General features: G+C 38.0%; 1 protein-coding gene across 8 annotated transcripts in view; it reads right to left on the bottom strand.

Annotated features, from left to right (window-relative positions):
- The window catches only part of CFAP300 (cilia and flagella associated protein 300), a 32,963-nt gene that overhangs the window by 4,409 nt on the left and 9,841 nt on the right, over window positions 1-18,713 (bottom strand). For 2 of the 8 annotated variants that reach the window (XM_075546498.1, XM_075546501.1), the window contains exons 3-5: window positions 15,959-16,034; window positions 9,565-9,731; window positions 6,972-7,144 (exon numbers count right to left, since the gene is read on the bottom strand). In XM_075546498.1, the coding sequence (XP_075402613.1) occupies window positions 6,972-7,144; window positions 9,565-9,731; window positions 15,959-16,034 (416 nt within the window). The remainder of the gene's footprint in view (window positions 1-6,971; window positions 7,145-9,564; window positions 9,732-15,958; window positions 16,035-18,713) is intronic. The other 6 variants (XM_075546499.1, XM_075546502.1, XR_012783971.1 and 3 more) reach the window with 3 other exon arrangements.

Below are 18,713 nucleotides of genomic sequence, written 5' to 3'. Positions count from 1 at the left end.
AGATTTAATTTCAAATGTTAAAATAATTAAAATATTGTGCTAATCCAATGGATGGTTATATCTGCTACAGACATTTGTATGTACCTATATGACCACTGCGGGTCCAAAACAAAACACACGTATGCTTGCAGGTTATTCTAAATCTTGGAATGGCTATATGTGTACCATCATATATATAGATAAATTAATTGAATTATAGGCTTATGATTTGTGCATAGTACTTGTGGTTGTCATTGAGTAGATCTGAATCATGGGACCCCATGTTTGTCACTGTGCTCCAGAGTGTTTTAACTGGCTGGTTTTGTGGTTCAGCAGCTGAATGTAGTAACTACTTACACTATCCAAGGGTTTCTTGTATTATAAACCAAAGCACCAAATTGGTCATCGAGCCAATTCGAACTCATGGTGACCCTATAGGACTGGGTAGAACTGCCCCCTGAATTTCCGAAACTAACTCTTAATAAAAGTAGAAGCCTCATCTTTCTCCCAAGAGCCTGGTTGTTTCGAACTGCTCACCTTGTGGTTAGCAGCCCAGTGCATACCTGCCACATCATATTGCTTGTATATCACCACTTAAGTAAATCAAAGTCGTAAAATAAACCTTATAAATATTTATGCTTATCAAATAGCATACAGCAGTATTTAGCTTTGAGACCTCACTTAATACTTACCACTCACTATTAGCACATATAATAGTAAATTTTTTTAAAAAGGAAAAAATACCATTTGTACTTCACAAAAAGTTGGTTCCTAATAGAAATAAATCATATTATTCTACTCTACTTCTGATCTTGTATTACTGTTTTTATCTTTTTCTAAAATATGTTTTATAAGTCAAGCAGAAGGCATTATTTGTCCTTTAGCTCTGAAGAAAAAAATCAAAACAAAGTAAAGTGATATTCATTAGTACCCTAGGCTGTCTCCCAATAGCGATATGATATTAACTCTCTGGTACTCACTCATTCTTCAGGTAGCTAGGTATTTGAAGGCTGCTGGAATATAATTTCTAGGTGTTTTTAGGTGCCACAGCGAAAACACTGCCTGGTCCTAGACCATCCTCACAATTATTTTGATTGAGCACATTGTGGCAAGCACTGTATCAATCCATCTCTATGAAGAACTTCTTCTTCTCCCCTGACCTACTTTACCATGTGCGATGTCCTGTTCCAGGGACTGGTTCCTCCTGATAAAATATCTATATAGTTCTTATATTAAATAGTGTGATTCTATTAATGGTTTAGAAAATTTAAAAATTGAGTAGTTACTTGTCCATACAATTTGTGCTAATTTCTGAGGATCAGTCCAATATTGATTCCCCAAGTCAAGATACAGACAGTGTTAGGTAACTGTTAATTTTAATAAGGATCCCACTGTTTAGCAACTTGAAAGCCATCATTTAAGCTTCTTGGTTCAAATCATGTAATTTCACATGTGGAGTGTTTGTCGTTTGGGGAACCTTTTCAAAATCTCTGTGAAGAGCATTCATGTCTGAAGAAGAAAAGGCAGAGGTACCTCTAGTCTAACAGCACATACAATGAAATGTAGCCAAACAAGTGATGGGTCAATCTCTAATAAAATGGTTCTGACCTCACATACTTGATGTGAAGGAGCCAGAGTATCTTTTAAAAGACAACAGTTTCTAAAACATTGAAAAGCTGTATTTCGAAGGACCCACCAGCAACTCGGCAGGAGAAAGACAGGGCTTTCTATTCCCGTAAACAGCTACAGTCTTGGAAGCCCACAGGGCAGTTCTACCCTGTCTTGTAGGGTTGCTATTAGTCGGCATGGACTTGATGGCTATGAGTTTATTTTAGCTTTTCGGTAGGAGCTCTGGTGGGGTAGTGGTTATATGTTGGGCTGCTAACTGCAAGGTCAGCAGTTTGAAATCACCAGTTTCTCAGGAGAGCAGAACCAACTTAATAGCAACTTTTTTGGTTTTGTTTTTATTGTACTGTTTCAGTTGGAGTCCACCATCTCCTTACCCACCAGCTTGCATTTAGGAAAAAAACACGCCCCAAGCAGGGCTCTGGCAGGCCACCCTAAACGATATACTGGAGGCCTTGCAACAAATGGGCCACAGGAGAGACTGTGGTCCACTGTTGTGGGATAATTTCTCCCATTTGTTTATGATGTCATGGTCTGGCCACAGAAGGGAGTGGACAAAGGCAAGGGGATGCTGGATAAGGGCCAAAGTTGATGGAAAAGTTGGTGGGGGAGATAGAGAGCAAGGAGACAGAACAGGGATGGCACAGAGCTGTGGGTCAGGGTGAACAGAGGACAATGGGAAGGAGTGGGTGGACAGCAATACATAACCACCACCACTAGCCACCTCACGCCCTGCAGGCTCCTTGGTGACAGAGAAGGTGTGGAGGAAGGACCTTGCCCACTACACCATGTGCACACCAAGATGTATGAGCAAAGGGGATAAGGCACCAAAGCTGGAAACGTCAATTTAGCTTCAGGACTCGGGTTTTGAAACTCATCAATGTGGTTAAGAAGTAGGTATATTTACATATTTCTGTGACAATTGTTATAGTAACAAACTATATCTTAACTATTAAATCACAGTAATTACATAACAACAGCTGAACCAAATCAGCATTAGTTGACTAAAATTAGGAAAGCCACAGAACATCTTGGGAAGCAAACTAACATATTTTTTTACGAGACTCTGAGGTCATTTAATCTATTCAACTGCTTTGTGCTGGCATCTAAACCATCATCACTAGATATGTATGATTTATTCTAATTATAAGTTTCTAATGAAGTTGTTTATTTCTAATAAGTTCTTTCATTATTCAACAATGAAAAAAAATTACTCAGTGCTCCTCACTCCCTGAGCAATGAAAGACTCCTATACTATAGCCCATACTTTAGGAAAAAGTATAGGCATGTTTTAATCCCCCCTTTACCCTCCCGCTGCCTCACCTGCACACACAACACATACACAGAGATCACTCCCATGCCTTCTAGAGGGCTGTATTGCTCCTCACTTTGGGAAAGACTGGTGTAACTTCTAGGTGATTCTAGATGAATAACTTCTAGAATGGGTTCTAGAGCAGTGGTTCTCAATCTTGCTACTGCTGCGACCCTTTCATACAGTTCTCATGTGGTGGTGACCCCCCCAACCATAAAATTATTTTCATTGCTACTTCATAACTGTAATTTTGCTACTGTTATAGATTGAAATGTCAGTATCTGATATGCAGGATGTATTTTCATTGTTACAAGTTGAACATAATCAAAGTATAGTGATTAATCACAAAACAATATATAATTATATATTGTGAAATATTTGTTTCCGATGGTCTAAGGCGACCTGTGAAAGGGTCGTTTGACCCCCCAAAGGGGTTGCGACCCACAGGTTGAGAACCGCTGTCCTAGATCCTAGAGGAATATTTGGTGGTTCCTGGAGAAAAGTACTGCTGCCATTAGGATGGTTTCCTCTTGGGTCTTCCCCAGAATATCAAATGTGCTGCAGTTCTCTGGAACAGGCTGCCCTCCTCTTTGCCAGCCCCCATGGGTTCAATTCTACCCAGACTGTCCTGACTGTCGACGCTCACTCTGACAACATCGGTTTGGAAAGCTGGTGTATTCATGTTATAGCTTAAATATTTGCCTAAAAAAACTGAACATTTGATTATGAAAATTTTTTACTTAAAATTTTTTACTTAAGTCCTCAGGTTACAGGTGTGTTTGGCTTAAGACTAAAATTGATGGTGTGTGAAAAGCAGAAGACAGCTATACCAAGACGATTGAACTGTTAGCAGGCAGACCAGCATTGACTGAATACAATACCCTACAATACCCTATTAAGATACATTTGTCAAAGCCTTCTGTCAAAGTTGCACGGTGAACTCCATTTTTACTGTTTACTCATTATTCTGAGCTGATTTGAAAAAAAAAAAAAGTCAGCACACCTCAGGAAACCTGTGGGCTCCCCTTTCCGCACTCCTACTCACAGCGTGCACCCAGAATGGCTACTGATTCAGGTTGTCCCCTCACCCCCCCAAACAGCCAGAGATTAACAATGCTTTAACTGACTCAAACTTTATGATCAACAAAACAATGTTCAGGGCATCTTGGAACTGTCTGGTGTCTGTCAACATAAGCCTTTGTAAAGTTCAGCCAATTGGAATCTTTTTCTTGTAAACTCCTGAATTTTCTGTACTTGAACTCCATGGAGGATGCTACTCACTGCTGGAGTACTTTTATGAATCCTCACAAAGACTCCAGTGTCGTCTTTGCCATACCTAAACATTAGGATGCTACATTTTCTTCTATAAGCCTTTGTTTACAAAAAAATACCAAATCATTTTACAACCAATATACATTCACTTCAGTTACTGTAAAAGTATACAGAGATTTATAAAGTCTTTTAATCTTTAAAAAGAAAACACTCCAGTGGGTGGGAGATGGGAAGGGTGAGGTGATTTGGGGAGAAAACAAAAAATGCAGGCGGTGGGGAGGGACCACTAGAACTGGCCGTGATTATGGATATACAACTCATTTTAAAGCAATTTAATCATGGGAATGCTATGTGAATACTCTTATCAAAAAGACCAGATGTGCACGCCTGGTTTTCTTGACAGAAATTTGGTTTCTCTGTGTGGACCTCACACACACACACACACACACACACACACACACACACACACACTCAGAGAAACCAAATGTGATCAATAGTTTCCATAGCTGAAGGGAAAGAGTTATTGCCTAGGGGGCACAGAGTTTATGTCAATGGTGGTAGAATAATTTGCACAACACAGAGAGTATAATCAATGACAATGAATTATACAAGTAGAAGTCGTGGAACTGGAGAATGTTCTGTTGTTTATCTATTTGCCACAATTAGAAAAAATTAATTACACACATACACAAAATAAAAAATTAATTATACAAGTAACAATGACTACAAGGAAGAAACAATGTTTTATAATTGAATATGGTGGCAATTGCACAACTCTTCTTGATGTGAATTATTGAATTGTATGACATGTGGATGAAATGCAAATAAAACTGTTAAAATTTTATTTAAAGAGAATATTTAAAACAAACTACATAACTTTGTCAAGGGTCACATATGATCAAGCACCAATGGTCCTGAAGGAAGGAGCCCAGGCTGCACTGAAGGCATTCGCCAAAAGCAATGCTCCCGGAACTGAGGAAATGTTTCAACAAGCTGTTGAAGAGTGCACTGGAAGAACTCACTCTTTTATTTTAAAAAATTTGGAAGACAGCAACTTGGCCAACTGACTGGAAGAGATCCAAAATTTATACTCATTCCAAAGAAGGGTGACCCAACAGAATACTCAAATTATAGAACAATATCATTGATGTTACATGCAAGTAAAATGCTGCTGCATGTGTGCAACAAAATCATTCAACAACAGCAGTACTACTGGAAGGGAGCTGCCAGAAATTAAAGGCGGTTTTAGGAGAAGATTCATAATCAGGGATATCTATCCATCAGATGAATCTTGGCTGAAATCACAGAACACCAAAAAGATGTTTACTTGTGGTTTGTTGACAATGTAAACACATTTGACTATGTGGACCATAACAAACTAAAGCAATTTGTAAATGGATCAAGAGGCAGTTGTGTTAACAGAACGAGGGAATGCAACATGCTTTAAAATCAAGAAAGGTGTGCATCAGTGTTGTGTCCTCTCAAGACTTATTCAATCTGTATGCTGAATAAATAATCAGAGAAGCTGGATTATATAAAGAACAATGAGCTATCAGAGTTGGAGGAGGGCTTATTAAAAACCTGGGGTGTGCAGATGACACAATCTTACTTGCTCAAAGTGAGGAGGACTTGAAGCACTTGCTGATGAAGATCAAGGACGCAGCTTTCTGTATGGCCCACAACTCAATGTAAAGAAGACCAAAATCCTCACAACTGGACCACTAGGTAACATCATGATAAATGCAGAGAGATGTTATGTCTTGCTTAGATCCACAATCAATGCTCAGGGGAAGCAGCAGTCAAGAGATGATGTATTGCATTGGACAAATTTACTGCTCTTTAAAGTGTTGAAAAGCAAGATGTTACTTTGAGAACTAAGGTACACCTGACCCATGCTATGATATTTTCCATGTTATCATATGCATGTTAAGGTTGGACACCGAATAAAGAGGACAGAAGAATGGTTGCATTTGAATTATGGTGCTGGCCAAGAATACTGAAAATGTCATGAGCTGTCAAAAGAACAAACCATTCTGTCTTGGAGGAAGTACAGCAAGAATGCTTCTTAGAAGCAAGGATGGTGAGACTGTCTCACACACTTTGGACATGTTGTCAAGAGAGGCCAATCCCTGGAAAAGTAGGTCATACTTGGTGAAGTGCAGAGGCTGCCAGAAAAAAAAGAACACCCGCGACAGATGGACTGACACAGTGGCTGCAACCACGGGCTCCAACAACACAGTGAGGCTGGTGGAGGACTGGAACGCTTTGTTCTGTTGCACATCAAGTCGCTGTGGGTTGGAACTGGCCTGACGGTACCTACCAGCAACATAGAACTTTGGGATTAAATTGTATATTTTATTATATATAGATGGGTACGTGTATGTGTATACACACATACATTACTAGTACATATAAATATACATTGTACTATTAGTCAAGCAAAATCAAACATCTGGAAGAATTTCTTGTTTCTTTGAGATTTCAGAGGAGGCCTGGAAGATGGCAGTTGTTAATAAGAATAGAGTAGGTAAAAGTTCTGAATGGGGAAACAAGGATAAGACACTAAGATTTAAAATAAAGGAGCCGAGGATTAAGAGAAGGTCAAGGAAATCTAGGAAGAAAGAATCCTGAAAGAAAAAAAGGAGGCTATGATCAATGTGGTGCCATTTTTATATAATTTGATTGTTGCCACGACTGGAAGCAGATGCAGTTTAATCCCACCACAGTTAAATAATTCACTCAATGAACCAAAGATTTACACGTTGTGATCTAGCAACATTACCTCACCAGATCTTTGTAGATAAGTTTTGTTGTCTCCAGATATGGATTAAGCACATCTTCATACTGACAAAGGGTTCCGCCAAGGCAAAAGTGTTTGAAAAGACAAAACAGGAACTCTTCTCTCTCTGGCTGACTGAACACCTCGTATTTTTCTGAGTCTTCCATTAGTAAAACCTATATAAAATGATAAATTCATCTTAATGTAACGTAACTTGAGGTTCTAGTATGTTTTCAGAAGAGTTTTGATTATATACTTAAGAAAATCTTAGAGTTATCTTGAGAAACACGCCAGATGCAACTGGAAAACATTTCATTAGCTTTTCATTCTATTTTTATTAGAATTTTTCTGAAACCCATCATATTTAAATTGACTGCAATTCTCTTCAGACCTTGATACCTCTTTTTAGAACACAGAATGACTGATGGGGGTATTTTCTTAAAATATTAGCCATTATGGACAGTTGATTAACTTATTGACCATAGGTGGCTGATGAATGTAAATTAGAGAAGGTATTTATTTTATTGAATTATTTATATTAACTTACTTCTAAAAATAATTTAAAATACTTGACAATAAAAATGTAGATATAATAGGAACAAAATAATAACATACAAAACTCTAACCAGGAAATAAAGTAAGAAGAGAAAATTAAAACATAACTCTAGATAGAAAAAGGTTATAGAAATTGTAAATGACATTTAACATTTAAAGGAATAGGAGGAAATCAAATTAGTTATATCCAACAATTACTGTCTAGTACAAGAAGTACACTTATTTAGGAAAATTTGGTATGGGAAACATTTTCTCTCAATCCCTAATGAAAACGTATTACAATTCACTGTACAATACCCAAACCAAACTCACTGCCACAGTTGATTTGGGCCTATAGTGGAGAACTGCCCCTGTGGGTTTCCGAGACTGTCTATCTTTACAGTAGCAGAAAGTCTTATCTTTCTCCTGCAGAGAGGCTCATAGTTTTGAACTGTTGGCTCTGGCTAGCAACTCAACTTGTACCACAGGGCCTCTTAAACTGAGATTCACTTCCAAAATAAACAGAAATGCAGAAGTAGATTATATCCTTCCTGCACAGTAGTCAATCTGATGTCAAGTGGTAGAAATTACTGTCAGATCTTCACTGTGTTGTATGTGCATTGCCTTGTATTATTCTTAAATATGCTTCATTTAACTCAATCAAAACTACAGCTTCTTCAATTGTGTGGGTTTGATTATTCTCAATTAAATGATCAAATTTGCTTCTTAACCTACAGAAAAGAGTCCTTTTGGGTTTGCTTAAGTCTAAACCAAGGTAAAGGTGAGCTGCTGGCTTAGTGGTTAAGCACTGGGCTGCTAACTGCAAGGTCAGCAGTTTGAAACCAATAGCTGCTTCACGGAGAATGACCAGGCTTTCTACTCCCACTGAGTTATAGTCTTGGAAGCACACAGGGGCAGTTCTACTCTGACGTACAGGGTTGCTGCGTTGGAACTGACTTGATGGCAGGGAGTTTTTGGAGATCAATGCATAGACTAGCTAGATGCCTTCCTATCTCCTGCAAACAAGACTGCTGTGTGCAGAGAGATGGAACAACCTCTTCCTTAGGTCGTTCCTATTTGGATTTATAATACCTTAGAATCTCCCCCATCTCTTGAGGTAAAGCAATAGTCATAGTAGCGATGAACGTTGTCTAAACTTTCTAGGTGCCACACATTGCACTAAGCATCTCAAATGAGTAATTTTACATCATTCTCACGGCACTCCTATTTTATAGTTGAAGAAACTGAGGTTTAGAGAGATTATCACTGCTAGGAAGTGGAAAACCCTGGTTTTGATCTATTTCTATTTAACGTCAAAGCCCTAATTTTCAACTCTGTAATATTCTGAAAAATTTTAACAATGATAATAATAATATATTTTATCAGCAACTCACATTTTAGATACAATACATTTGCATGTTTTCTCTTGAATTTCAGAAAGGAGACAGCATGGGCATTTAATCACCATGTTGTACAGATAAGATCTTGAAGCTCAAGAGAGTAAATGATTGTTAAAGCCATTATTTTGTACATCATGAATCAAGTGAATAATCCCTATCTTCCGATTCCTAGTTCAATAAGACATTTACCATGGCTAAGCAAATGGCCTTGTTGATATCAGTAAAAAGAAACGATTTACAGCAGCGATTTCAAAACAGTCACCTTACAGAGTCCTATAGTAAAGACATAGCTGCTTCTTAAGTAGGATAGGGTTTCTCAGTCTTGTCGCTGTTGACATTTCTGGCCAAGCAACTCTTTGAGTGGGCTGTCTTACACATTGTATGATGCATAAGATGTGTAACTGCATTTCTGACCTGTAGGTACCCTTCCCTAAATTGTGTCTCTTGGAGGGCAAAATCACAACAGGTGAAAACCACAGAAATCCATAAATAATTTAAGGTGAATATAAAATGGTTATATTACTATCACTGTAAAGTAATGACTGTCATTGATCTTTATTCATTGGCAAGAGACAATTTGTGGGTTTCAGTCAGGCAAAGGGTTTTGACATTTTGCATTTCTTGAAATAAAACTCTTGTGAAATTAAAAAAATTGCACTTACTTTTCTTAACTCATCAGCAATGAGAAAGGGATCATAGAAAGAATCTAAACACTTAACAATATGTCCACTGTGTCGTACAATATCTTCATCATATAATCGATTAAAAAATGACATTGAAAGCTGTGTACAGGGAACATTTATAGCTTCAATTGTTTTCACTTCAGTTCCTGGGAAAAGTATTTAATATATAATAGAAAAGTTAAATTGGTATTTCAATGGTTTCCAAGATAAACGTCACATATAGAGATTTTAAAAATTCAAATAAGATATATACTTTGATGTGTTTAAAATAAATATTAATAATTTTATTTTTGTTAAATTTTATTACATGTTGAAGCTTATCCATTTTTAGTAATCATTCATGATTTATAACAAAATTTGATCATTACAGGACTTGAGCAAAGAATGTGTAAATTAGAGAATGTTTAAAAAGGAAACAGCTTTTTTATACAGTAGAGAATTAGAAGTTTTCTTATATATATCAGAAGTATCCATAATAGTATAGGAATTACTTTATATGACTCCAAATTTGTATCAGGCTTCATTCTTTATCACTTCTTATTATAGAATCATATTAATTAACATTCAGTAATGAATGTTTCTGCTGTCAGGAGAGACCAGTCCTTGGAAAAGGACATCATGCTTAGCAAAGTTAAGAGTCAAGGGCAAAGAGGTTTAAGACTGAGACAGTGGCTGCAACAATGAGCTTAAACACAATTGTGGGGATGGCCCAGGCCCGGCAGCTTTTCATTCTGCTGTACATAGGGTCAGTTTGTCAGAGAACCACCTTGACAGTAACAAATGAGTGTTTCTAAAGTTTTTGAGAGTGCCTTGAAAGTGTTTTTTCTCCATTCAAAAATGTCCCTAGGCTTTCATTTAGTGATTATAAAAAACGTGTTCCAATTCAAGGTAAATTGCAAATCAGGCCCTCATCAAATTATCACAAGGTCTACCCTGAAAGAAAAGGGGACGCACTGACAGATGATAACGGCTGGCTGGTTATTTAACAGAGAGATACCCATCTACTCTGGTCAGGACAAGTTAGACTTGGAACTCTTTGTATGTTTGTTTGTTTTTTCCCCTCTTTTGGTGTCTACCTATATAAGGCAGAATAAACAATTCCAAGGAGAGAAAAGAAAGCAAATGTTTTGAAACGGATGGTGGTAACAATTGTAAAATTATACTTGATCTAACTGAATTATGGGCTGCTATAATATCATAAGAGCTCCCAATAAAATTATTAATAATAAATTAAAAATATCACAAGGTCCAAATTAGGACTTCCCCATAACCTCTCCTTCTTGGATGTTTTTCCTGAATGTGTATTTCAGAAGTGGATTTTCTGCTACTAGCAGTTTCATTGAATTATAGACATAAAGATATTTTATTACCTTAATAGATGTATCTTTCCTTTTTTTGCTTTATTATCCTTTAAAAAATCATTAAAAAAAATCATTTTATTGGGGGCTCGTACAAGTCTTATCACAATCCATACATACATCCATTGTGTCAAGCACATTTGTACATTTGTTGCTATCATCATTCTCAAAGCATTTGCTTTCTGCTTGAGCCCTTGGTATCAGCTCATTTTGTCCTCTCCCTCATGAACCCTTGATAATTTATAAATAATTATTATTTTGTCATATCTTACACTGTTTGATTTCTTTCTTTACGGACTTTTCTGTTGTCCATCCCCCTATCTCCCAGCAGGGAGGCGGCTATATGTAGATCCTTGTAATCGGTTCCCCCTTTCTACCTCACCCTCCCAGTATTGCCATTCTCAGCACTGGTCCTGAAGGGATCATCTGCCCTGGATTCCCTGTGTTTTCAGTTCCTATCTGTATCAGTGTACATCCTCTGGTCTAGCCAGATTTGTAAGGTAGAACTGGAATCATGATAGTGGTGGGGGAGGAAACATTATAGTACTAGAGTAAAGTTGTATGTTTCATCGTAGCTACACTGCACTCTGACTGGCTCCTTTCCTCTCTGCAACCAGATGTATCTCTTTCTCATATACATACAAGGAAACTTCAAAAAGTTTGTGGAAAATCCATTATCTTTTAATTCCATTTTTTCACGGACTTTTTGAAGCCTTTAACACACACACACACACACACACACACACACACACACTCATTCAGACTTAAAGGGGTTGCATTCTTGAGTTCAAAGTTCTAGGGACTCTGCAGAACTACGTGCGATGGCTCTTGGTGTGTTCTCTCCGTGGATGTATCTGTTGACTCTGTGACCTGAGAAGTATTCTCCAGAAGAGAAATACTGGCAATTTTACCTCTCCCCTCCTACTGTCCACTTGGGAGTCCAGCCAGGATCAGTTGCTCTATGTTCTAATTCTGAGCTGGGCTTGTTGGGAAGCCAAGAAGGATGCCTAAAGCCAGAAACTGTATGCTTCACTAATTTCAGAAACTATACTGCTTAAAGGGGCAAAATCCTCTGAAGAGTTAGATAAAATGAAGACCAAACCACAGAAAATGATAGAGCAGCATTCGAAGGCAGCGAAGAAGAACAGTGGAAGGTGTATCAGTCTCACAAGAGGGGCTAGTTATAGGAGGAGGCACTGACACTGGGGAAAATATCATTTGAATAAGTCTACTCTAGTTTTGATTTCGAGAGCAGCAGGGAGGTTTGGCTGATGAGAGAAGGTCATTAAATTCAAGCCACTGAATCTGAGGCAAGAACATATCATTCTTCTAGGCAACAAGTTATTTTTCAAGGACAAAATACTTGCATGTTAGTGTTTTAAATTTTTAAAAATTAGAACTGATCTTGGAGATCTATGTGTAACCTCCTCTCTGGGAGATGGGCAATGGGGGGGGGGGCGGTGAGTGCAAGATAAGATATAGTAATTATTTATAAACTATCAAGGGACCAGGTGGAAGGGGGGAGCGGGGAGGGAGAGGGAGGGGAAAAAAAAGGGAAACCGAGCTGATTCCAGGAACCCAAGTGGAAGGTGAATTATGAGAATGATGAGTGCAACGAATGTATAAGGGTGCTTTGCTCAATGGATTCATGTACGGATTGTGATAAGAGCTTTATGAGCCCCAATAAAAAGATTCATTAATTTAAACAAATTTTAAAATTATTTATAATTTTAATATAGTACTAATAGCTTTTTACTATTATTGCTGTTAGTTAGAACATCTGGTTGTTATTCTCAATTATCAGTATGAATAAATAATATGACCACAGGACAGAATATGATAGTAAAGGTTTTTTCTTTTCCATCTTTTTGATACTTAATAGTTTCTTTTCTGAAAGGATGAGTACTCATTCAGAAATCTACTTTGCTATACAATTGTGGTTAATTCTTTTAAGATGCTAATATAAATACTCATAAATTCAGCCTACTGGGACATTGATTATTTAAATGGTCTTATATAAAGTTCTGTGGTGATGTGGGCAAGGTTTGGGACTGCTAGTTGCAAGGATAGTGGTTCAAACAACCCAGCTGCTTCGCCAGAGAGCAACGAGGCTGTCTACTGTAAAGATTTAGAGCCTTAGAAACCCGACGTAGGTTTGCTATGAGTCAGAACTGACCCAATAGCATTAGATTTGGCTTTGATATGTAAAGTTGAATTATTGTTATCATAATTATAATAATTAATTTCCCACCAGAAGAAAAGGAAGTGAAAACTAAAGCATGAGAGATCTAGGTTCTATATATTTTAAATTATACTTTAAATCTGCTCTAGAATGGTCAAAACAATTAGTGAATTTATTAATTAGGGCCTTTAAAAAATTAACTACAGAATGGACAAATTTTATGACAAACTTGTAGTTCTATATTTATTTCTGAGTAAATTACATATAAAAAGCATAGTAGTAAAATAAAAATGATTGGTTATAAATTATATTATATGTAATTATTAGTCATTATATTTGGCATTTTATGTTAGATATTCTGAGACATATAAAGTAACAGTACTATTGTCAGTTATACTTATATATCAATGGGTGCTCAACCCATAAAGATCTGTCAAATTGTAAAAACTATTCTACTGTTCATAAAGTTTCTAGACTTGGGAAAATCTGAGGGATTTTAAGATGATTTTCCTTGTAGTCTTATCAAGCCCAGACATGGGCTTCCAGTAGGGGTTCAAAATATTTTTCTAAAGAACTTAAAAATTCTACAGATGGATTTGTAGGTGATACAGTCAAGTCAAAATTAGAAAAAATGGACTAAGTAATATCTTTGGGTTCCATCAAATCTTGATAGACTGCCAATGAAAGGGCATAAAAAGGAGTTACTGTACTGATTCTTATATAAAATCTGTACACATTTATAAGTTGGTAGAAGGGATGATTTACCTAATTAAAGAAAAAAACTTGAGCTCTTATAGGAAACTAACATCAAGTTGAACGAAAAATGGGAGAAGCTAGTTTTATAAACAATCACTGTGACTGAATGCAATAAATCCAGTACTAGCATAAATAAGTTAGACTGGAGACATGAAGGAAGAAAATAATCAAATTTGAAAAGAAGCAAGGTTTGATAACATGTAGCGACACTGTATATGGGCAGAGGAGAGACAGCTGGGTGGAGAAGTCAAGTGTGTACAGGAAGAAGAAATAGATCTGGCAAAGGCCGAAAAGCACCAAGGCAAGGAAAGTACTAGGTGTCCTTAAGGCTCTTTGGATTAAGGCTCATATCTAAAAATAAAGATAGGTATTTGCAAATCTATTAACTGGAGTCCTACTGAGGATTTATTATGAAGGATAATAAAAACATCCGTTGACTTTTAACTTACTATTGGAAGACATAAAGCGCTCTGGTGGCGTAGAGGGTTACGAGTTGGGTTTCAGACCACAAGGTCAGCAGTTTGAATACACTAGTTGTTCCTTGGGAGAAATATAAGGCTTTCTATTCCTTTAAAGACTTACAGCCTCTGAAACCCAAAGGGGCAGTTCTCCTGTGTCCTATGGGGTCACTATGTGTTGGCCTCCACTGACTCAATAGCAATGGGTTTTTTGCTTGTTTGTTTATTAGAAGACATGTTAGACAGAGGTCAAAACATTTCATTGTTTTTCAGAGTGTGATTCCTGAAGGAATCATCAAGGGTCCTTGTGAAAAAAAATCCAATTTAATATCTTGAACTCCAACTCAATCCCATTAAAAAAAATGTTCCAAGGCTACTGATTACTAGAAATCTATGTCCTGTTCTGATATTTAGCTCAAGCATTGGTTTGTCAGTGGATTCTTTCCTGATCCTTCTGCCTGGATAGAACTGATCACTCCTTCTTCGTTTCCACTTCTATACATTCCACCTATGATACATTAATGCATATATATTTTTCATATAGTTTGAGTTTCTTGATTCCAGTTTTTCTCTTATTCACCTTAATGTTCCCAGCATCAAAAAGTATACAAGGAAGGTGCGTAGTCTTTTCTGAATGAATAAAAACAGCTCTTGAGTTCGATGACAGGAAACCAGAACCAAACTGACTATTAATGAGTCGATGCCAACTCATATAAGACAAAGTAAAACTGCCCCACAGCGTTTCCAAGATGTGAGCTTTACAGAAGCTGACTGCCACATTTCTCTCCAGAGGACCAAACTGCTGACCTAGCGGTTAATAGCCAAGTTCTTAACTTTTGTGCCACCAGGTCTCCTAAGCAAGGATACCAAACCACCAACCAAACCCACAGCTGTGGAGTGGTTTCGGACTCCTGGAGCCCAAAAGGACAGAGTAGAAGTGTCACGGTAGGGCTGGTGGATCTGAATCGCTGACCTTGCAGTTAGCAGCCCACCACTCCCCCCACCAGAGTTCCTGGAAGGCAGACTGTTGTTAGATGCCGCAGAGTCAGGCCCGACTCACAGCAGACCTTATGTATAACAGAATGAAACATCGTGTGTCCTTATCAAGGAGTCCTAGTGGTGCAGTACTTACACGTTGGGCTGCTAAACCACAAGGTCCACGTTGGAAACTACAAACCAAACCAAGGGACAAAGACGAGGCTTCTAATTTGGCATCAGCTAGATGGCAGCGAATGTGTGCTGTCATCATCACAGTTAGGGTTGAGCACAGAGAGCAGCAGTGAGTTCCCAGAAGGGAGGGGGCAAAACTGGTCATACAAATAGAAGTCACCTTGCAAAATTTGGATTTTAATAAGAAAATTCTGGAAGTAAAATGTTGTTACAATAGTAAAATAAGACCACTATCATCCAGCCAATGCTCCCTCATAGTAAATCTATCTAGGCTTTCCGAAGCTGTACATCTTTACAGGAGCAGTCAGCCTTATCTTTCTCGCATGGAGCAGATGGCAGGTTTGAACCATCAACTTTGCAGTTAGCAGCCCAATGCGTACCCATCTTGCTAATAGCACTCCAAATAGTAAGGCATTCACCTGCAAAAATGAAAAGTCAGTTTTATTTACCTAATGTAATCCATTGTCCAGAAGAGTCGGAAAGTAATTTCAAATTGGGAATAACATTAGGGTCTTTGAAAAAATCCTAAAATGTGGAGGAAACATGTTAAGAGACTTGGTTATAGATCATTAACAACAAAATATAACTTTTTTGTATAGCTATAGTGAACTATCATTTAATTCAAACCAAATAGAATTCTAAATGGATATATTGTCTAAATAACACGTTTTATAAAGGAAATACATGTCACCTTCAAGTTGGAACAGTATTAGCATTGTGCAGAAGTATAGACATCACTAAGATTTAATTTATAGAGAAAAGTTGGTGGTTATTTGGACAAGAAGATGGATTCCAGGCTCTCACTTAACTCTAGCCCCAACCCAAGAGTAGTTCATTCTGATAACATGGCTCTATTCAATACTTGCTTCCATGAAAGGATTAATGAAGACGAGGCTGCTTTAGCATAGTATGATGAAGGAAGCAGATGGTGCCCAGCTATCAACTGAAATAGTGTCTGGAGTCTTACAAGGCTTGCATCCAAACAAGCAGTCATCTATATGAGGAGTCAAAGAAGTGCACGTGGAAGCAGGATACCAGCCGGGGTGATCCAAATATGACAATAACAAAATCCAAATATGACAAAGGAAAAAGTATCAGTTAAATTGTGAACACCCAATTAGTAGAAGGCTGTGAGGGTCAGTGGTAGCCCAAAATCCATCTGCGGCACATCCAGTTTGATTAGGCTTCTGAGCAATCCCTTCCAGCCACAGGCAAGGACTCTAAAAGCTTTACTAGCAGAGAGATTATTATAAACTTGATTATGGTAGATTGAACATGGTATAATTTGACACTTGGTCAGCTGACTTCCAGTTTGACCCAAACTGGATTTGATCTAGGCTCAAGTATTTCTCGCTTGTTCCATGACAACAATTTCTTCCTTGGCTTTTAAAATAGGACAGTGATCTTTATTTCCTTCCTCTTCACTTGTATTTTTAAATTATTATTTTATTCTTGCCATTCTGTCTTTTGTTTTTTATTGTTACTGCTGGGTTTCCCAGTTTGTGAAGCACAAAAGGAGTAGATGCATAGAGATTTTGTTAGTCTGGGTAGACTGGAGAAACAAATTCATAAGCATGCATATGTATATGAGAGCGTTTTATATAAAGGGTAATTGGACATTAAGAAAACATCCCAACCTGTGCAGTCCAAGGTCCTAAGTCCAATATTAGCCCATATGTCCGATACCAATCTATAAAGTCTTCTTCAGACTCACAAAACACATGCAATGACACCTAATGCAGGATGATCACAGGCCAGTGGGTAGAAAGTCTTTGGATCCAGTGACATTGTAAGCATCTAAGTGCTGGCAGGGGTCTCTATTTGGCTTCTCCAGATTTAGAGGTCTGGTTGCATCAGCGTAGGTCCATGTGGCTTCTCTAGTTCCGGGCACTAGCCTAGTTCCATGTGTCTTGTCAGCTGCAATGTCTCCCACGGAGTGAGCAGAGAGAAAGTGTCTCCTGCCTCCAAGGAGGAGGTACCAGATTTCCCAGAATCCTCAGAAGGCCATGCCCACACAGAGGCCTCACTGGCTATGATCTGATTTACAAGCTAGACTCCACCTCTACATTCTTAATCCTCAAACTGACAAATGATTATATAACTACCACAGAGATAATAACTGATGTAATGGTTTATTACAGATTTGGGGTGGTGGGAGATAGGGAAAGTGAGAGGATTTGGGGAGCAAACAAGAAATCTGGGAGGGGGGAGCAAGCAATGCATTGACTGTGATTATGTTTTACAACTCATTTTAAAAGGAATTTAGTCATGGATTTGTGAATAATATATGAAGAACACAACTAAAAATAAACATTATTAAAGAATGTTGATATGTGAAAAAAGTAACCAATGTCATTGAACAATATATAGATAAATTGTTTAATGGGATTCTAATTTGCTTTGTAAATTCTCACCAAAATATGTATTTTTAAAAAGCTGGTGATTATAATGAGATTATTGTTTTCCTTCAATTCCTCCCCTCCCACTTATCTAGTAACTTCCCCCTAAGTAGATCATGTGTAAAAGTAATAATTAATTTAATGTTTTCCAAGGGACACAAAGAAAATTGATTTTACTTCTTTAAAAAGGGCACCCCCCAAAAAAGGGCACCATATATGTCTGAATGGACAAAGATGGTCATTCCACAAAAATTATTTTGGTGGAGGAGGGAGCGAAGGACACTGACTTATAACCTTACAAAGACTTTAAAATACAGAGGGCTTGTGTTGGTGTGGGGTGTCTAGAGAAACAAAACCAGTGACAGGCATAGATGTATAAGAAATAACTATCAAGAAGGATTTCCTAGTCCAGTGAAACTCAAGTCCAGGGGTCCGATGCAAGCCAGGACTCTCTTCAGACTCCTGGAGTTGTAGAAAGGCGAACAGGAAGCAGGGAGGTCATCGACTGATGGGTACACAGTTGTGAGGATTCAAGGTTGATTGGAAACATGGCAGGGTGACAGCACCTAGAGTAGAACACTACTGGCCCAAGCCCTGAGGACAATATTCCTTCTCAGAGCAGCCAATGCAGAGTACCACAGGGCTGGCTCTACCACAAGACACGACGACATCCCTCACTGACCCATAGCCCTACAGGGGACAACACTGGAGACACAATGTGGGAATTGTGCCCGATCTGATCCCACCACACCGAGGCCAAACACTAAGAGTGTGCAAGAGAAAAGCAAGGGGAGCAGAGCAGAGC

This window comes from Tenrec ecaudatus, chromosome 4, assembly GCF_050624435.1.
Source record: "Tenrec ecaudatus isolate mTenEca1 chromosome 4, mTenEca1.hap1, whole genome shotgun sequence".
Classification (NCBI taxonomy): Eukaryota; Metazoa; Chordata; class Mammalia; order Afrosoricida; family Tenrecidae; genus Tenrec; species Tenrec ecaudatus.
This window is presented reverse-complemented; position numbering and strand designations above follow the sequence as displayed.